We start from the raw sequence: 21110 nt of genomic DNA, 5'->3' as shown, positions 1-21110 counted from the left end.
AGGCAGGGAGAAAGTAGAAGAAAAACAAAGCCAGACTCAGGTTTTTGTTTTGATTTTACTTTGCAGGCAAGCTATGCGGTGGCATTTTATTGTTTAATGTCTGTTTTTAAGCGAGTCTGCCATCTGCCTAGTAATAATGGCTTCAGCTCGTTAGTCAGCCGTGAGTTAGAGCTTCACTGTACAGATTCAGTAAATAAGAGAACAGACACCGGTGAGGCAGTGGGAGGAGGAGAGCCAGCCCACCGTCTGCAGGCTGCGCCACAATTACCCCACTGCAGTGATGGACTGGCACGTGGGTGGGGGTTCCAGACAGCCCCAGGGGGTAGAGCAGAGGGCCGTGGAGTCGGGGGTCAGCGTTCTGTCCCCGCCCGGACCTCTTTTTCTTTTGGGTCCAGGGCTCCAGTGGTTTGGGAGTTCCTGGGACAGGCTCTCCCTGCTTCTTGGAGATAAAACCAGACATGGAATCAGGAGTGGGAGAGAGATGAGGCAAAGCACTGAGCCTCAGAAAACGTCCGGCTTTTTCTTTTCTTGTAACCCATATGGCTCATGTTTTTTGACCTTCCACGCAGACATTCTCCTTGATTTGCAAACTGCATCGGCTAAGTCATGTTTTCATGATGGGAAGTAAAATTGGGGTGTTCTGAGACTTCCAAGGTGAAGGGTGACCTGGGACAGCCTGTGTTCGGGAAAAGGTCATGAGGAAACATACGGCTGGTGATCCTCGCTTAGTGTGGGGCAGTGCACAGCCCTCCGACAAGTGGGACCAACCAGCAGAATCTTCTATGAACCATACTGGGTGTGAGGCTTCCTCTCTCGGGAAGGAAAACCAATAACAGAACAGGAGGTGTGATGGCTGAACGGCTAAGGCTCCTTTTAGATGAGAGTGACATTGACCCTGGGACAGGTCACCATAGCTCTGGGGATCGTTGAGGTACAGCCTCTCTAGTGCTTTATACCATCCACTGCCACCAGACATTAAATCCTTCCCACCCGTGCTTCTTATGCAAGGGAGACGTGTGAAAACACTTCTAGGAATATTTTCACCAGTAACGATCCGAAGAGTGATTTTTTTTTTGCTTACCCCAAAATGAAGCTGACCCTAGTCTTTTCAGTGCCATTGCCAGCACTTGGTCTTCCCTCCCCGGCTCTGGGAGGAAGTAGGTGGTTCTGAAGGCGAGGTTTCTGGATGGCGAACCGAACCTCCCCCAGTAAGAGGACGGTACAGACAAGCCCTCAGGTGAGCTCTCCTATTTCGGAGTCAGGAGTGAGCTGAGAGAGTCTGGTGAGTTCTTAGAGGGGTGTCTGCGTTTTAGCAATGAGCAGGGGTGATATGCTTTGAAATCGAGTTGTTGAAGATGAGAGTACCAGACGCTGGGGCGGGGTGGGGGTGGCCACACAGCCCCTACCTCGCCCCCCAATACCAGGCAGGGCAGCAGCACTTCTTGTGAGCACGGCTGCTGTGACGCCTATGGTACCACGGCTTCCGGGAGACTCTGCTGCTGATACTGGGCTGGGGTTTGGCAGGTGCAGCTCTGTGCTGGGATTCTTGTGTGGGACAGATTTTCCACTCAGATTTGCAGAGCCCTCCGGCCCCTGGTGGGATTTGTCCTTCATGTCAGGCCAAGACCCCAGCCAGGCATTTACCCAGAGCCGCCAGGCCTGGCGCGGAGCTGGCAGCAGGCGTCTGTCGCTACCCACTCACTCTGAGTCATCCCACACTTATCTGCTCCAATCACAGAGTCTTCCAACACAAATCCAGGGGACACTTAGAAAGAAGGATGGGTCTTGGAGGAGGAGAGGAGGGATATGCTCCAGTCAGGCCTGGGGGTGGGGTAAGGGACTTTGAGCTGCCAGCTTGGGGGCCTGGGAACCCCTTTCTTCTAGGTCCCTTGGGATAGTGTCAGGACACCCTTCCAGGCTTTGCCAAACTCTTGGTAACCTCACTAACAGCCATCTGGCAGCTCTCCCCAGGACGTCTCCTCCTCCTGGCTGCCTGGAGAGAGGGCGCTGGGCCATCTCAGGAGCAGCTTTGCCCCCGAGGGGAGGGCGGTGCTTTCTGAGGCCTGCAGAGCTGGGGAAAGGAGGGAGGCTCAACTCCTGCCGCTTTGTTTTCTCTCTTCACCTCCCCTCTTCCTTTCCAAAGCCCTGCTTGGTAGATGAGACCCACTCCCCCGCTGTCTGCAGAGTGGGGAGGAGAGGCTTCAGCCAGTGGACCAGAGTCCAAAATGTACGGTTCTGGGTCCCATCCAGACCCTGTGTGTGGGAACCTCCCGGGTTCCGAGCAGTGTCTTATATGCGCTGAGGACCAGCTTTGCAGAAGAGAAGACTCTTAGAGTGGATTGAGTTGGAGTCAACCTTTTCCTCTCCTGCTCGTTTATCTAAAAAGAAGATTCTAGACCTTCCTTCTCAATGTCCAACTAGACACCAACTTTAGCAGTTCCCGCCCCACCCCCAAATCAGATCTTCCTAATTCCATTCATGGAGAAAGATAAGGAAATCGTTGTGCAATGGAAAAAAAAAAAAAATTTCCAAAGAGTATTTTTTTAAATAATCCGAAATGCCTAGTTACTTTGGTTAACCCAGAGTCCTGACTGAGAGCTGCCAGCTGCCTAATCTGGAATGCTAACTGTCAAAAACTAGAGTACAGTAGCCTGCACTTAGCAGTGAAGTAAACCGGCATCCCCCAGTCTCCGACACTGGAGATACTTCAGGGTCTCAGCCCATGCCGCCGTGGCGGAGGGTGGAATGCCGTGGAGTAAGGATGTCGCGTTGACAGAAAACGAGATAAGCTGACTGTGGTTGACGTTCTTCACCACATTTAAATAGCCGCGTGTTCCTGGTGCTCAGTGACCCCTCCCTTTCCTACTTGGCTGGGAGGAAAGGGTGGTTTATAGAGAGGTGGTGGAGTCCTGTGGCCTCAGCCCACAAGTGCCGCCGGGCATCCCCTCCCCACTCCGAGGGCCTTTCCTGCAGTCTAGGGGTCCCCACTCTGGTGCACCCCAACTGTCCCTACCCAAGCACTTGTCTATCTGACCATCTCCACCCCATCACATTTCTCTGTTCTATCTCACAGGCCTGCAGGGTCCTCTTCTGAGATGAGCTCCTCCAGAGTAATGAGCTAATCAGAGAAGGGGGTCAGGGTAATGAGCTCTCCCTCCTGGTGCCCTCTGTACTGCCTTGACCCAAATAAAGGGCCTCGGGATAGGCAGTGTAAGTACCTAGGTAGGTTTGTGCCATCACACACTGTTGGGGGTTGACCTTTCTGAGAAATTGGGCTTTTGGTGTCCAACAGATTTTCCTCCTGGATGTGTGGCAACTGCGCATCTAAACTGAGTTCTGGAGGGCGAAATGCTGGCCTGTTAGATCCCAGGTAGAGGAATAAGGGACATCTGTGCCCTACCTGATAGGTGTAACAGGTGCTTTGGCACCCGGAGGACGATCGAAACCGGACACTTGTGCTAGAGAATAGAGTATAACTCTCACCACAGCACAGCTGGTTCCTGAAAATGCTACTTCCACTGTGTGAAAAAGAACATTCAACGTTCCAGGATTAATAACACGAATGTCTGTAGATTGCTTGGTTTTCTTTTTTCTCCCCTGTGGTATGGGGATGGGTGGTGGTTGACTGGTCACTTTTGGGTCGACTTATTGACATATAGTCTGCACACAACAAAATCAGCAATTTTAAGCCTACGATTAGATGGGTTGTGACGAATGTATGCAGTCATGCGCCCATCGCCACCACCATGAAATAGCCACGTCCATCACCCCAAAGGTCCCTGCTGTCCCTTTGCCTGCTGCACCCCCATCTTGCTACTGAGGGTGGGTCTGTGTCTTACCTGTGACCCCCCCACACACAATTCCAGACACATGGTGGCCACTTAACAGATGTTTAAGTGAATAAATACATCCGTGGATCTAACGTATTTTTTTAAAAACCCCAAGACTTCTTCTGGTCCTTCCCATTCATCCTAAGTTTTGAAAGATTGTGTCACAAGACTTTGTTCATAAATAATTCCTGCAGGATGTGGTCATTCCTGATGCCAGTCACTGATAATCGGTTACCAGAGGTGACAGCATTCCAGCTAAAAGCCTAGACGCGCCGTCTTCATCGCGTAGGCGGTCGCGGGCAAGTGTGCGGTTTCCTTCCCACTGTTCGAAAGACTGAAAACACTGTAAAAGCCTCCATTGCTACTTTTGTGACCTCCCACCCGAGCCCAGTAATCACCGGCCTGCATCGTCCCCTGCTTTGTTGTTGTTGTTGTTGTTTTTTGGTAATAAACAGTGAAGTCTGCCCTTGAGCAATTTAGGCGCTCACTGGGAGAACACCCCCAAAGGCTTTCTTAGTTCCAGGGACTTTTTCTTTGTCCCTAACGTGTCACCAAGGATTCAGAGTCCCTTCACCCTGCCTTGCTGATGTGCTCTTTCGCCAAAAGTCTGACTGCGTGATCTGTTGGTAAGGCTGTGGGGGAACCAGACCCAATCCTACGCCGTGGTCAGGAGAGCAGTCTTTTCCCACTTTCTAACACGCAGGGATCTCTGTTACATCGTAGAGTCTGATCCATTGCTTGCTTATCCCTTCACGTATCTAAGAGACCTTTTCTTTCCGGTGTCTGCAGCGTATTCTCCTGGAACACTCTAGTTTCACCAGTCTCCCCTGCAGAAGCCACAGGCTGACTTCCACAGGCAGCGGGAACTTTGTACATCCTTCCTACTTCCAGGAGACCTTCCCAGAAGTATAACGACTGCTCAGAGGGCAGTGCATTTGTGATTTCTGATGGCTATTTCCATGTGCCCGCCCTAGGACTGGACCTGTGGGGTGGGTTCCCTTTCTTCTTCCTGGACCTCCCTGCGGACACGCTGGGCTCCCAGACCAGTTTAGAACAGTCTTCGGGAAGTGTCCGCTCCCCACGGCAGTTCTGGGAGGTTAGAGTCCATGGACTGGGTGCCAGGATCTGGTTGTGGACCTGGAGCCCCATGTTTTACAAGTGGGGGGGGGGGTGTCCCTAGGACCTCGTTGGTGCAGAGGGCAGAGAGATGTGGTCCAGAGGCTTCCAGGACACTGGTGGTGACTAGAGTGAAAATGAAAGGGCTGGAGTTGCCAAGAGACAGACAATCCCCGTCTCTAGCTCTAGAAATGTCCGCCCAGGACCTGGTCCTGAATCTTCTGTGCTTTTTCGCCAAGAAATAAGCATCCCAAACCATTCCAGCAGGGAGCAGGTGAGAAATGCTGAGGACACACTCAGGGAGGTGTTTCTTCCTAGCCGCCCCTTGGCCCAAAGGGAGATCCGGGGCCCGGGGACACGTCCTGCACACGACGTCATCTCAGTGACCAGGTCCTCCTAAGAGATGCGCGCCTTCAACGCAGTAGCATGTGAAAAGCAGACATTGGTTTTCCTTCCTTGAAAAACAAGCCCTATGTTTTGTACCTGACTCCCTGCCGTGGCAGCAGCTGATATAGAAGTTTCTGCTGTTCTGGTTTTGGCTTCACATCCAGCATTTTTCTTCTCTCCCCTCCTTATATAATGAGCCCCTCCGGAAAGGACTGGATTTTGTTGGCAGCCAAAAAACAAATAACAAAAAAACCTAGCAAATTCCTTGTTTGGATTCATTAGTGTGCGGTTTGTGGCCTTGGGTCCCCACCAGAAACCCAGGTACCCTGTACCCCCTAATGTCCCACGGGACCTTAGGTCCACCCCTCCCGACGTTCTGAGGCTGCCTGGTGACTGCAGCCAGCGCTCGCTTCCCTCTGGAGCGAGGCAGTGACAGCCCTCAATACAGGGTCCACACTGGCCGGCTGGGCCTGAGAGAAGGACCTGGCTTCTCAGACCTTCCCGGTCCTCTCGCGGCCTAAACCAGGGAGCTTCTCTCTGCTCATTTATCTTCTCTGCGTGTGGGCCAGGCCTCAGCCGGATGCCCTCAGTTCAGGGCCCTGAGTCTGCGTGTGTGCAGTGCACCTGCCTCCCTGCGTTCTGGAAGGACCAGAGCCATGGACACTGGATGAAGTGACCACTCCTGCTTCCGTCCCCAGGTAGACCGATAACCTCAGACCTCCTAGGGGAGCTTCGGGCAGGCACCGCAGCTGGCTTGTGGGCTCCCAGGGCGTTTCTGTACCTGAGAACTCTGATTGCCCACATGGAGCTGCCCAGTGTGTGCCTGACGTGGCCGTCAGCAGGCCGTGCCCTGGATGGAAGGGGAAATGGGCAGATGCCATCGCCTGGACCCGCTGGTCTCCACGTACCTGCTGCGTTAGGCTTTGTCAGGCAGCTCCCAGAGCCCCTCTGCAGAGCACTCGCCAGCCTTCAGTTGGCAGGAGGACACAGGTTACTGTGTGGTGACCCCAGTGCATCTCACTCTAATGGCTATGACCACAGGCGTGAGGATTCCTAGCAAGTAAAAGATTCACTCTGGCCAAGGAATGACAGAGAAGGGTGGTTCGGAACAAGAACTTAGTCACTGGAGGAAGGATGTACAGATTCCAACAGAACTTAAGTGAGAGGACGGCCTCAGGGAACGGTTGTGCTTGACATTCACTGTGTGCCTGGGAGAGCCAGGCCTATGCCAGGGGCTCCCATCTGCTGTGACTTGGGAAGATAGTTGTTTTCATCTTATGTAATAGAAACATAGACTAGAAGGTCAAAATCAGCTGGAAAGAGCATGGTGTGCTGGAAAGAGAACTTGGCGAGAAGTTGTATGACCAGGATTCGGTTCTGGCTGGGTCATGACTCTACCACGTGGCTTTGAGCAACCCGCTCCGATCTCTCTGGACATCCATTGCCCCGCCTGGAAGAGAAGGGGATTGATTTGGAGGGTCTCTGAGCACTTTTCCCTCTGTAACGTCCTGTGACTGCATTATTTCCCTGGGTTCAAGCGTCGGGAGTCCAGGGGGTCGGCAGCAGGCCTGGGCCAGTTGGGTAGAGGTGCTGACAGGTACAGCTCTGAGGGGCCCTGGGTGGTGGTGACTCAGACTGCTGTTCTGAGTCCAGCAGTGGTCGGGGGCTGCTGAGGTTGGCAGGAGCAGCAGTGTCCACTGCTCAGAGGGCCAGAGGAGGGACAGATCGGATGAGATGACGGGAGGAGAGGAATGCCCACCTCCCGATGACAGTGAAGGGATGTATTCTCTGTGTTCTCTTGACTCTGCATATTTCTGGGCACAAAGTACAAAGAGAGGCCTGAGGGCTTCAGCCAGGACAGAAGAAAACAGATGGTGCTCATCATCGTCCACTCTGGTGACATGTGGAAGGACAAAGGGTCATCTCCTCTCGGAAATCTACTGGTCCTGCTTCAAAGCTCATCCAGTGCAGACTTGTTCAGGCTGTTTGGTTCGGAACGCAGTAAGGCATACATTTTATTCTGGATTCGTGCGTACGTGTGCAAATAACTGAAAGAAGAATTTTATAGAACAGTGAGATGCCTCCTTGTCTTATTCTAATTGATATTTCGATGGTTGTGTACTTCACTAAATCGATTTCATGATCCACTGGCGGGTGGGGACTGTTAGCTTGAAAACTGTGGCCAAATGCTTCTGGAACAGCCAGTCCGCCCCGGATGAAAGTGAGAGTGAACAGACAAAATTAAAGCACTTCTCTTCGCCGTGCGTGGTGTGGGAAGCCCTGGCTTTTTAAGTCCGCAGTGTTGCTGTTTCCTCTGATCTCCTTGTACTTTTCAGTGTATGACATGCTGGCGTGGAGGGGGTGGGTGACACAGCAAGCTGGGATGGAAGACTCCTTGGGCACCTGTAGAATGTGTTTGGGAAGAATCTTTGGCTATGTGGTGTTATAAATACAGACATCTGATGTTCTGAAATTCTGAGCTGAAAACCACTGCAGACTTTGGCTCCTGGGCCGAGGCCCAGAGCCACATGGGTAGGTGGTTAGGAGCAGAAGGAGGTCTCTGAGCTCTACTCTTGCGCAAGACCCTTCTGCATAGAGTAGGGTGTGTCTCAGAGCCAACCAACAGCCCTGTGACCTTATAAAAATGTTCCCGGGGTGCCAATTTTATTCCAATTTGCGGTGTTCCCTCCTGCCGTTTGTCTTCAAACATAGACCAAAAGCCGCTTGCGTTTTTACCCCATGGTGCCAGAGCTGCCTGTGGAGCAGTAGGCAGGGCCGGTGGGGGAGGCCAGCTCTCGGGGGCCTCAGGTCTGACCGAGGGCCATTGGGGTCCGGGGGACAGACCCACAGAGGGGTTGTTAGCACTAAGGCTGTCATTGCGTCTGTTGGTGGTTTGGCGTGTTATTTGTGGGTAAAAGAAACCCTCTCCAGAAACCCAGAGCTGGTCTTTTCAGACCCGATCTTAAGGTTCGTCTTAGCAAGAATCATATCAGAGCTAAAAACAGCCCTGGAACTTAATGGCCGTCCCTCTTCTCGGGACGTCTCCCTGGCTCCGTCTGACCTTGACTGCAGAGGGCCTGCAGGCCCAGGATGTCCCTCTTGAACAGCATGCACTTATCATAGGGTCTCGCTGTTCGCCACACTCTGAGCTGCCAGCAGTCCTTTACACGTGGGTACGGATGAGCTTATTAGCCTTCTCCAGAATCAGCCTTGTTTAGGGGAAAGACAGACTGTCATTGGAGGCCTGCCCTGTGTCTGGGACTGTGGAGGATGAGTCACTCAGGTGGCTATGACAAGGTCCTTCCTGTCAACGGACCGCTGGCGCACGGAGGGAGAAGGGCACTTAGTTACAACACATGTGACCCGATGCCGGGCGGAAACGCACATAACACTTAGCCGACAAGTGACATCCAGACGACTGCCTCCACTTCCCAGGTGAGGCTCAGAGAGAGGAGGCTGTAATATGAGGGTCCGACGTCCCTCAACCCGCTGTTCTCCTTTATGCAAATCCTCTCCCGGCAGTACAAATAGGCCTGTTAGGGCTGTTTCCTGGTTTTCACTGAACTCTGCTGGAATGGACTCGCTTTCGTCTTTGTCCTCTGTGCAGCGATGTCCTTTGGGGATTTCTCACAGCTCTTAGCTCTGCTGTATGGACACAGACCCCCTGCCGACTGGGTGGGCCCACTCACCTGCGCAGGGCAGCCTCCCGACTCTCATCCAAGGTCCACACGCACCAGCGGTGGGTGAGGAGGTCCAGGATTCTGTATCAGTCAGGGCTCTGAGGGCCCTGAGTGAGGGCTCTGAGAACCCTACAGATACAGGGTTCTGCAGAGAAACAGAACCAAAAGGACAGAGCGAGATCTCTTATACGAATCCTTAATATACGTACCTTGTTTCCCCGAAAATCAGACCAGCCGCTCGCAGCTTTTCTAGAATCACGCCAAGCACCCTCCAGGACACACCTGGCATTTGTACTGATGTCCCAGCTGCTTAAGATTGAGAGAACTTAGAAATCAGTGGAGAAACCAGAAGGTTAGCACATAAGAAGCCGATCAAGACACACGTGAAGTATGCTGTGTTAGCACCTCATCCACGAAGCAGCACTAGCGACATACCCTCCTCCCTCCATTGGTGTTGCATGGAGAGCAGTGGAGAGGATTTGGTGGTTTGAGAGCAGAGAAGAAAGTTATTTTTACGACTAATCATAGAAGAGAAGATGCATTTTATTCTCAATGGAGTAGCACTCCTTTAAAATGCCCCAGATCCCACTTGCTGTTTAGTTCAACAGATAAAAACAGAGGATGTGTGAGCTAAAAGGCATCTTCTGAAATTACCTAGTTATACCCTCTCATTGGACAGATAAAAAAACTGAATTCAGACATGCCCGCGGTCCTCCAGGGCTGACCTTGGCACTCGGCCTCCAGGCTCCATCTCTGTGAACAATAGGTCGTTTGGTCTGTGCAGAGGGACGTGGTACTCATATACGTCTCGACGGGACCCTTGATCTGCCGTCCCAGGTAGCTTCAGATGCCACTGGCACTTGGTGTGCTCAGGTCTGCTCGGTGGGAGTGGAGAATGAAAACCGTGCTAGAAGTGTTCCTTCCTCGGTAGGAAACAAACCGTGGTAATTCCACCGGAATGTTCAGTCTTGTGACCCTGACATGGAAACCCCCTGGTGGGTCCTCAGGTGCAGACCATGGGCCCCTGACATTGGCAGCCTTTCTGTTTGTCCTGCATTTGGGCTTTCGTCAGGCCGCTTTCTGGGGTCTCCCAGCTGCATCAACAAAGGAGTTTTGTAAGCGCATCTGGTCAATATGCCCTGGGCTCTTCTCTCGGGGCTGAAACATGAGTAAAACAGACCCGTCCTGCAAGAATTCACAACTCAGTTGTTAGCAGAATAAAGTCTATTATCTTATGAAGAAATGTTGGGATAAATGGCAGGGGAGCAGGGAAGCTGTAAATAAGACCCCAAACTATGCAAAATGTAGACATGTCAGAATGTGGAGCGATCGCATTGGGTGGTAGGTACGGGGACACTTCCTGTTCTTCGAACCATCAGCGTCTGGATTACTTCTAATTAAGAAGTAGACGTTCAAGAGAAAGTTGTATCATCAGCTGCCTTGGGAGTGAATCACTGAACGTATGCCAGTCCTCACCCATCCTTCCTTCCCCCTCAGGCCTCACTGGGCCCAGGATACTCGTGTTTCATGGAAGAGCCTGTATCTTCACAGCCTCTGAGACTGAGTTGGCTTTAGTTACTGGTACTGAGCCACTCCAAGGGGGTGCAGGAGTTTAACAGAAAGAACTCTGAGCTGGGAGTGGGTGGACCTGGGTTATAGGGACTGCTTGCTACTGTCTGGTGGTCTGCCCTTGGGCAAGTGGCTTACCTTTCTGACCCTCAGTATCTTCATCTATAGACTGGGGTGATAGCACTTGTCTTTCCTACTTGTATGGGCTGTTCTAAGGATCAAATGCGACAACAATTGGAAGATTTAAGAGGGACGTACCAATGACAGATGAATGATAGTTCTGCTGTTGATACCTAACTTTTTTTTTTTTTTGGTAGATTTTTGGCTTTTGCCTGGATTTCTGAAGAGGGGTAGAGATGGGGGAAAAGGAGCTGCTTTTAGAGTCAGCTTCCATCACAGGAATTTTCTCGCACCTGGGCTTTTCTCTTTTGTCCTGATGCTTTCTGGACAGGTGACGTCATCCGCCCAAATGTTGAAATTTACTTTCCCCGGCGTGTCTGATACTCCTCTCCAGAGCGTGTAGTCCAGGTCTAAAATATAGTGTGTGCAGCTGATGACAAGCCCGGACTATAAAGCTGTGTTTTGGCAGAAACCACATCTTAAACGTATCTTGGCCCATGAACGTTGCCCAGTGACATGCCCGCCCAATGCCCGGGAAAGGCCTGACTGGCTGGCCGATGGGACAGGGACCAGTGGGGGTGGGGCAAGGAGTGGAGAAAGTAGTGAGGGGAGTGTGGAGCTCTGATGGGAGTTGATAGTGTAGAAACCCCACACACAGGGCAAGTTCTGAGGCTGGGCCTTCTGGAATCTCAGCCGAGCTGAGGTCAGGTCCCAGCTTTTCTACCTGCTAATGGTTCTGTGGCCATCGTGGCAGTTAGAGATTTTCGCACACAGGCGTCCAAGGTGTACACTATGTCCTGGTGAGCTCTGGGAGATTAGCATCATGGAATGTGGGGTGGGGGTGAGCCGTCCAGCAAAGCCCACCACGCGTGACCGAGCAAATGCAGTGCCAGGGAGAGGGCATACAGCAGTGGTCAGACGATTTGTACTTTCCTCCACTCACGCTGGCTGGGCACAGCTGCTTGGGACCACTGCAGGCAGCCCGGGACAGGAGCAGGACCAGCGTCCTTGGCTCAGCTCTTTCCAGACTGTGTTGACATGAGTCACTTCACCGCCGAGGGCTCCATCCGTGGCTAGAGCGTGATGGTTCTGGGGGCTGTTAGGAGAGGAACAAATGAGTGTTTGTGAAAATGCTTTGGCGTGTGGAAACTACTGTGCTGAGCAAACATTCGAGGGTCATGATTAGAGACCACAAAGGAATGTTCTCGTTAAAATGGGAGATAAGCCCCACACCTGGTTGCTTCTCACTCCCCGGTGAACGGCAGCTGTGTGGGGCCTGCTCGTTGGCTGGCCCGTCAGAGCAGGCTGCGCAGCCCCCCGACGCATGGGGCCCGGGTAAGAGGGTGCCTTCCTGTCCAGGAGTTCATCCAAACAACGTTTGCACACCTGCTGCGTGCTGGGCAAATGTGAGGCCAAGAATAGTGAGATGAATAGCTTGCCCGGTAAATGGAATACAGCCCTGTAATAAAGGCTCGTCTGAAGTACTGTGGGAACACAGATAAGAGAGGAATTATTTCTGCCAGAGGTGGGGCCCAGCCAAAGATAATGTCTGAATTGGGCTTTGCATGACACATAGGAGTTCACTCTGTGAATCAGGATTTGGGGGTTAGGGGAGGAGGGCAGGAAGAGCAACACAGCACAGAGGAAGGAAGGGGCTTGGAGCATTTGGAGAATGGCAGCCAGGGCTGGTGATTCATGCCAGGCTCCGTGCTAGGGGCTGGCACTGTCCTAGAGGGGCTGTTCTGGGAGCCGGTGGAGTGGCCTTGAACTGAGGTGTGTGGGCAATTAAGACGGCATTCCAGACAGTGTCCACAGACACACAGTCGTGTTTGGGAAAACCACAAAGGGCCAGCCTTGGCTGTGGCTAAAAGAAGGAGACAGGGTGCAGAACACATTAGAAGTAAGGCAGCAGAGGTCCGTAAGTCTCCGGGGCCTGGATGGGAGCCTGCAGGGCCTCGCCGAGAGCTCCTGACAATGGCTCATTCCACCAGTCACTGGGGGAAGCCAGTGGCTCTGCACCTGGGCTGTTGGCTGAATCACACCATAATCACTCATGTCCCTGTTGAGACCCAGGCTCCTCGGGAGATTCTAATGGGCAACCAGGCCTGAGATGGGAGACATAAACCAATGCAAGAGAGGCCGGGTCTGGAATCTGCACACGTGAGAACCAGTGCGGTCCAGGTGACCGGGTATGCGAGCCATTGCTAAGGCTACAGCAGAGCCCCTGGGGCTTTTGGGGAGGGGCCGACATCGTGAGGCTCACATTTTTAGGGATCACTCTTTAAGCAGAAGTTTGGAGCTGGCTTGAAACAGGGAGGCTGAACGGCCTGGCTAATAATTAGGTAACTCGAGAGAGAGCTGGGCGAAAGAGGGTGCAGATCTGGAACCCAGCAGAGGAGCAAGGAGGGTGGAAGGGGTTAAAAGAAAGGTTTGGTACACAGAAAACTACAAAATGTGGCTGGGAGAAATGAAAGAAGACGCAAATAAGTGGGAGGACATTCTATGTGCCTGGGTGGCTGGACAATACTGTTACGAGGCCAGCACGACCCAAAGCGACCTACAGATTTAGTGTAATCTCTATCAACGTCCCAACAGCGGTTTTGTTGGTAGGTTTGTTTGTTTGATTTGCAGAAATAGAAAAACCCATCCTGCAATTCATATGGGATCTCAAGAGACCTCAAGTCGCCAAAACAATCTTGGGAAAAAAAGAAGAGAAAATATACAAATGGCCAACAAGCACATGAAAAGATACTCCCCATCCCTGATCATTAGGGAAATGCAAATCACCTCACACCCATTAGGACGCCTCCTATGAAAACAAACACAAGGGGGGAAAAAAAAAGAAACAGAAAATAAGTGACGGTGAGGATGTAGAGATAACTGGAATCCTTGTGTACTGTTGTTGGTGGGAATGTAATCTGCTGTGGAAAACAGGAACATTAAAAATAGAATTACCATCTGATTAGCTATTCCACTGCTAGATATATACCCGCCCCCCCCCCAAAAAAAAAAAATGAAAGCAGACTCTCAAAGAGATATTTGTACACCAATTATATTAGTTTACTGGAGTTGCCATAACAGAGCACCGCAGACTGGGTGGGTAAACAACAGAAATTAATTTTCTCCCAATTGTGGAGGCTAGAAGGTGTCGGCAAGGCTGGCTTCTTCTCAGGCCACTCTCCTTGGCCTGTGGATGGCTGGCTGTCTTGATACGGTGTTTCCTGTGTGTGTCTTATTCTGATCCCCTCTTGTAACAATACAGTAAGGGCCTCTTGGCTGGGGGCCTGCCGTAGGACCTCATTTTAACTTAATTACTTCTTTAAAGACCCTGTGTGTAAATACAGTCAGATACTGAGGTGCTGGAGGTTAGAACTTCAACCTATGAATTTGGGGGCGAAAGGGGGTACACAAGTCAGCCCCTAACATCTGTGTTCATAGCAGCAAAAGTCACAAGCGCCACAAGGCAGAAGCAACCCAAGTGTCTGGACAGATGAATAGATAAACAAAATGTGGTCCATCCATACAGTGGAATATTATTCAGCCCTAAAAAGGAAGGAAATTCTGACAGGCTGCAGCATGGATGAACCTTGGAGCCATTATGCTAAATGAAATAAGCAAGTAACAAAAAAGGACAAATTCTATGTGATTCTACTTACACGAGGTCCCTAGAGGAGGGAGCGACGTAGAGACAGAAAGTAGAAGGGGGGCTGCCAGGGGCTGGGGGCAGGGCGAAGGGGGAGTTAGAGCTTAATGGGGTCACAGTTTCAATATGGGGAGATGAGCGCTGCAGGTGGACGGTGGGATGGCGGCACGACAACGTGAATGCATTCAGCACGACCGAACTGTACACTTAGCCATTTGAAAACGGCTAAGATGGTGATTTTTATGTTACGTGCATTTCACTGCAATAAACAGCAAAAAGGTTACAAAGGAAAGGTGAAGGACACGGGCAGGTTCTCCCAGAGCAGGACGCCCAGGTGTGCTTTGTGTCTGGGGGTGGAGACTCTCACCAGGCAGGAAGGACGACCGGGCTGAATGAAGGTCACGTGATGCCATCCTCGCAGACAAGGCGGGTTGTGGCGGCCCCACCCCGCCCGTGCCACTCCTCCAGCCACTGTGCCATCCATTGATCATTTTGTCCCCCCTGCGAGCCCAATGCTCCCTTGATGAGGCCCTGATATTTCTCCCAGTAAGACACACATCCATGGATACTTCCTCGAGTTTCCGCATCGTGTCATGAGCTGCAGTCCTGTCCATCAGCCACTCCCCAAAGATGTGCCTTTTCCCTCTAGTTCTGCCCCCCCTTTCCCTTCCTGCCCCTTCATCCTGGCCTCCCTACCCCGGGTAACAGGAGGTAGTGGCTTCCTGGTCCAGGAGGGAACGTGGGGAGTGGTTAGGACCTCTGAGGGGGGCTAGTGTGTCGTCGTCCCCTCCTTCTACCAGTTTGCCATCTGTGTTCCTCTTGGTCACGGATACTCTTGATCGGTATTCTGGGATGACTCAGGCAGGGGGAGGTGACACACGTAGAGCTATGTGCAGCCCCTGGATGAGGCCGACAGGCACGTGAGGGCCACTGTCATTGACCACAGGCTCTGTTTCCATCCTAGGACCTGAGTTCCTTTGCCATGCCTCTCCTGGATGGCGATCTGGAGAGTTCAGAAAAGCATTCTCGGAAGGTAAGGCCGTCTATCTCACAGCTCATCCGAGGGGCCACCACGGCAGGACTGTCTCAGTGAGAGACCAAGACACACTTCCGTCTGTGCTCCCACCTGTGTTCCCACCTGTATTCCCACCTGCACAGACACCTGTGCTCCCATCTCAAGTTATATTGACATAAGGCTGCCTTTTTGATGGCAGTGAGGTGACTACCTACCAAGAATAATTCCCAGACTGCCTTGGAAGGGCCCCCCCTTTTTACCTGCCACATTTTATCCCTCATCTTAGCGATCCCACTCACAGTGTAGACGCCCTGTAAGAAGAGCATGGTGTAGACTCTCCTGATCTCCACCCTTTCTGACGATGTGATGTTGGGAGGGGGGAGGTGCTGCAGGTCCTGACATGCGGAGAAGCGGTAAGAACAGGAGGATAAGGGGGGATCCCTGCAAGAGTCCCTGACATCCCTGAGAAGGAGGCACAGCTGGGAGCAGAGCAGAACAGAGGCAGTGGAGGATGTGACAGCTCTGCCCCCAGGAGCAGATCAGTGGATTTAAGCTTTCCTCCCTGACCTCATGGGGACCCTAACCTACGGTACGTCCCTCTTTCCATAGAGCCAGCCTCAGCCTTTGCTCAGCAGCTGTCCCTCCCCCCCAAGCAGAACGCACCGTGCAATGCACAGAGGACGTCTGTGGGATCAGCCTGGCAAACACTTCCCAAACAGTGTTCTCCCCCTCTGCCCTCAGATTTGACATTGGCCCTGTTCCCGGTGGCTCCCCCTCCCAACCGTGTCTGCTGCTCTCAGCGTGAGGGTAAAGGCCATGGGCCCCAAGGTCCCACTCCAAAAGCGTTGTGGCTTTTGCTCTGCCTCCAGCCAGCACCTTCTCCCCGCTTCGGGCTTGGTGGCACTCTGTGAGTGAGGGTGAGAGGCGACCAGAATGGCCCACGCTAAACACAGCTGACCGTGCCATTTCCTGGTTTCCCCTCAAACAGGGCTCTTACCCCCCACATGGCATCTTGCCATAATGTGGCCTTGCCTCCCTGACCGTCCACAAATTCCAAGGACCTGTTAGTACCCAGGCTGATCACGTGTGTGTGAAGTACTTACTACGTGCCAGGAACTGTGCCAGCTGCACCACTCACGGTATATCCCGTCTTCCTCACAACCCTGTGAGAGCCTGATGTCCTCATTGGATAGATGAGGGCACTGAATCTTAAGGCACTTGTCACAGTTCTAGAAACTGAGCCGCGATTCGAATTCCCGTCTCTGTCTCCAGAATCCCTGCTGGTACCACCCTGCTGGTGGGTGACGTCCCCACCACCCCCATGCCGTTTCCATAAGCACGCACCGCTCACCCCTCGAGGACCTTCTCCTTGTTAATTATTCTCAGGATTCGGAAACGCTTCAGAAAGCCTGAGTCCCATAGATAGGTGGTTTAGTGGCTCCACTGAATAGAGACAGAGGATTGAAATGCTTTTCCTGTTAAACGGTTAGAAAAACAAAAACTTGAACTTCCCTGCCAGGAGGTGGGCTTGCGTTACGTGGCTGTCGTAGCCAGGCAGCTGTGCCTCAGGAGCCCCGTCGGTGAAGGGCTCAGCGTGGAACTGCCCTGGCACCTCCCTGCGGCCACGTAGCAGGGGCGTCTCAGGGGGAGGTGGTCTTGTGGTCGAGAGTCACTGAAGGTGGCCACTGGACAAGGGCAGCACATCCTTTAAAGAACCTCATGCCCAGTTTGGGGACGCCCTCTGGTGGTAGAAGAACTCAAAGGGATCCTGGGTCCATGCAGGCACCCCAAGTGGAGAGAGGCCCGAGAGGGCAAGGCGGCCTTGGGGCGTGTGCCCTCACCTACTTCTCGGCACACCTGTGGCCACCAGGGTCTCTGCGTGCTAGACGATTCCCCCCCCGGGCCTCATCCTTGCCCCGTCAGTCCTGTGGACAGGTGATGGGTGAAGTGAGCCTCAGTCTTTCCGCCTTGTTCACTTTCTCCCTGACCTCTGTGAGCAACCCAGGGTCATTCCAATGCCAGAGCAGCCTGGAGGTGCAAAATACACCTCTTCCCAGTGCTGGGGCCCCTCGGGACGGAGCCCCGGGCCCATGCGTTCAGATCACAGAGATTTGTGTTTCCTCCTTTGAAGAGGGGCAGGGAACACTGTCCAGGGGTGGTCAGACCTGGGGAAGGACAAGTGTGAGGTCTTGAGAAGTAGGGGCCAGGAGACAGACCCACAAATAAGCTAAAGGGGGCCGCTGCGTTGTCTCGAGCCATGTCTGCTGCCCTTCCCGTCCTCCCCTCCATTCTAGGAAGCTGCTCCTAGAGAGCTGGACGGAGGTCAAGAGATGGGCCATCCTTGGCTCAGGTGCTTTCCCCGGGCCACTGGTGGCCAACTTCTGTTTGTGGAAGAGCTTAGGGCTGTCTCTCAGGCAGGGTGCCGTGGAGGAGCAACTTGGTGACCTTGGCAGGGAGACACAACAGTGATAAATCCGGGAAAGGCTGAGGTCTGAGTGCCCGAGCTCTGAGTGACCTCACCCATTTGTCTGTCTCTCTGCAGGTGGACAGCCCCTTCGGCTCGGGCAGTCCCTCCAAAGGCTTCTTCTCCAGAGGCCCCCAGCACCGGCCCTCCAGCCCCGTGTCAGCCCCCGTGAGGCCTAAGACCAGCCCCGGGTCTCCCAAAACCGTGTTCCCGTTCTCCTACCAGGAGTCCCCACCGCGCTCCCCACGTCGCATGAGCTTCAGTGGGTTTTTCCGCTCCTCGTCCAAAGAGTCTTCCCCCACCTCCAACCCGTCTACCTCGCCCGGGGGCATCCGGTTCTTCTCCCGCTCCAGAAAAAGTAAGACACTGATGCTATTGTTTCAGGTGGGTGCCGGGCAGCGGGGGGCGTTCCTATGGCCAGTGGCCACGGTACCACCCACAGGTGGCTGTGAGTGGCCTGGGCTGAGCGCATATGTCTGTGTCTGTCCCCGGGAGCACCTCTCTCTCCAGAGCAATGTTGGTTTCGCCTGTCAGGTCCTCCCTACGCGAATCCATCTGGTGTGGCCTGGCCCCGGGGCTGAACTGTAAACGCCTCATACTCAGAGTATGGCTTGAAAGGGCAGCCACATGAGAACGGGCCTCCAGCCTTCCCTGAGAAGAAGTAGCAGCATGAAGCTGAGGCCCATCTCCTGCCCGCGGCGGGTGCCCAGCTCGTGCTCCTCCGCTCGGTGGCCCCGGTGGCTGTGGTTCCGTACTGGGGGGGATTTGCGTGCACCTGTCTCTGGTAGATTGACTTTTTCTGTTCTGGGCCCCAGGCAGCTCAGGTTGATGAGCTAGAGAAACAGAGGAAGGAAATGTAAATTTCAATGAGTTCTTTACGTTCATGAGTATTTGTGACCTACGTATAAAATATTCTCAGTGGAACGCCGTTGATCATAGTTGGACATACATACATACGAGGCAAACGGTCAGGTGGATGGCGTTCGTTTTCTCCTTTCCTGTGTGTTAGTGCATCTCTCTACTCTTTCCGGTTCTTCCTGAGGACGTAGAAAGTTCTTATTCGGGACGGCAGTGATTTGGGAAACAAACTTACACTTGGGCGTCAGAGGCTTGTGGGGGAGGGACTTGCTTTATTTCCAGGCATCAGGACCTGCAGGTTACAGCACGATGTGACCTGCAAGGCCAGGCCACAGACTGCGATTTCAGTGTCTGTGATTTACAAGGAAAGGGCAGCGGGTAACTCTTCTTTTCTTTAGCTTTTTAGGAGGGGTGGTGTGGAGTAGTACCCCTAAAGTCACCCCCCATCACGAGTGGACCTAAATGTAAATGCGTAAATGTCATATGACAAAACAGTTTTCGTGGCTGACGTCACCCGGTGACATGGAGTTATGAAGTACATACACGAAGCCTGATAGGGCAGGTGTGTCCTAGCACCGATGGGTTGATGCTCTGGGGAGCACCCCGTTTCCTTGCAAGGGTTCTGAAATTCTCAAACACTCTGTCATGCACTGTCTCTAAGAGGAGTGGACATCAGACAAGCCCTACATCAGGGTGTCCTGTTTCTCCAGATACTGGCATTGTGTCTGTGTTGCTTACAACAGAAAAGGGGGCTGCCCTAACAAAACACCCCACACCGGGGAGCTGAAACCACAGAAATGTATTCTCTCACTGTTTGGAGGCTTGAAGTCCAAAATTAGGATGTCAGGTGGGCTGCGCTCCCTCTGAATGTTGAGAAGAACGTCCCATGCCTTTCTCTGAGCTCCTGGTGTTGCTGGGTGTCCCTTGGCTTGTAGGTGCCCCACTCCAGCCTCCGCCTCTGTTTGTCGTCACATGGCGTTCTCCTTCGTGTGTCTGTGCGTGTGTCTGCCCTGCGTATAGGGGCCACAGCAGTGTTGGACAAAGGGCTCACCCGACTCCAGTATGAGCGCATTTTAATGAATTACACTTGTGACGACCCTATTTCCAAATAAGGTCACATCCCGAGGTTCCTAAAAAGACATGAATTCAGAGGAGACACTTCGTCAACCCAGTGCACAGGTTCTGTAGGAAAAGCCAAGATCTACAATTCACGTCGCCGGCTGGAATGTAGAGCACCGGTGGGCAGGTGTCGGGTGGTCAGCCTGAGGAGATCACAGTTGTATAATGGACACTAATCACAACACGACCCCTTTTTACCTGTGTGCGTTGCCGGCTAGAAATCTCAGAACCAAATTTGTATGAGGGGCATTATGGGATGCCATTCTAATCTTAGTTCTGAATCCAGTTTTGGACCCGGCCTCGACTTTCACATCCCTTTATTTTAAAACAAGGAAGACAGTGTTTGGTAAGGAACGGTCAGGACTCAGAAAGTCTGGCTCTGGGGGGGTTGGCAGCAAGCGCTGATGGATCTTTCCATGAGGTCCAGAGAGTTCCTCGTCTTTGTCCACTTAACTAGTCTACACTCCTCTTTATGGGACGTCTGATTAGCCCAGCTAGGACCTCGGAACCAGTCAGTCACACAGGGGAGGCGCAGCAAAACCACACAGGACCTGGACAGGAAGTTCCCAGAGAAGAGACCCAGTTGGCAACTGGAACATTTGACTCCTGCTGCCCAGCCTGTGTGCGCACACACACCTCCCATTTTTTACAGAGATGCCCTCATGGAACTTGGTCCAATTACCCTATACACAATTGTAAGTGTGCACGCTGCTTCCCCAATGGGACACCACCCAGCGTCGTGACCAGGCATCACAACTAAGGATGTCTGTGATGGATTGTTTCCCGAGTGCTTGGTCTTAAGGAAATGCCCCCTTTCTCCTCAAGGTCTGCATCCTGTCTTTCTATCCCATGACTTATAACCGAATGCAGAATGATGAATGCAGAATTTAAAAGTGGGACAGGCTCCCCCCCAGGGGGCACCGATATGTACTCAAGCTTGAGAAACACCGTTACTTATTATGAGGGGGAAAAGAAGAGGGGAGGTAGAAATTATAAACACATTTCAAGTCGTTTTCAAAGGGGAAACAAAAGCAGACAAGGTGATAATTCAATCTTCAGGCATTCTGGGAACCAGGAAGGGAATACAGGTGGAAGACATCTTCCAGCAAATACCAAGGCTGGCGAGTGTTCTTTGCCCAGGGAAGAGAACCAAAGTTTTGTTCTAGAAGGATCTTCTCTCTTGGAGGGCCTGCTTGTATGGAGTGGCTGTGGTCTCTCACTAATATTTACCTGTGGCCGACTGGTCCAGTGGCATGTTGATTCAAACCGTGTCTTGGGAGTTGTGGGGTTTTCACCGTACCCCTTCCAG

General features: G+C 52.7%; 1 protein-coding gene across 3 annotated transcripts in view; it reads left to right on the top strand.

The window, feature by feature from the left end:
- PRKAG2 (protein kinase AMP-activated non-catalytic subunit gamma 2) overlaps nucleotides 1-21110 on the top strand; it is a 190402-nt gene that overhangs the window by 46829 nt on the left and 122463 nt on the right. For all 3 annotated transcript variants that reach the window (XM_081038101.1, XM_081038100.1, XM_081038102.1), the window contains exons 2-3: nucleotides 15310-15378; nucleotides 17903-18182. In XM_081038101.1, the coding sequence (XP_080894227.1) occupies nucleotides 15310-15378; nucleotides 17903-18182 (349 nt within the window). The remainder of the gene's footprint in view (nucleotides 1-15309; nucleotides 15379-17902; nucleotides 18183-21110) is intronic.

Source organism: Rhinolophus hipposideros (assembly GCF_964194185.1).
Source record: "Rhinolophus hipposideros genome assembly, chromosome: 25".
Taxonomy (NCBI): Eukaryota; Metazoa; Chordata; class Mammalia; order Chiroptera; family Rhinolophidae; genus Rhinolophus; species Rhinolophus hipposideros.
Note: the sequence above shows the minus strand (reverse complement) of the source record. Positions and strands in the feature narration are given on the sequence as shown.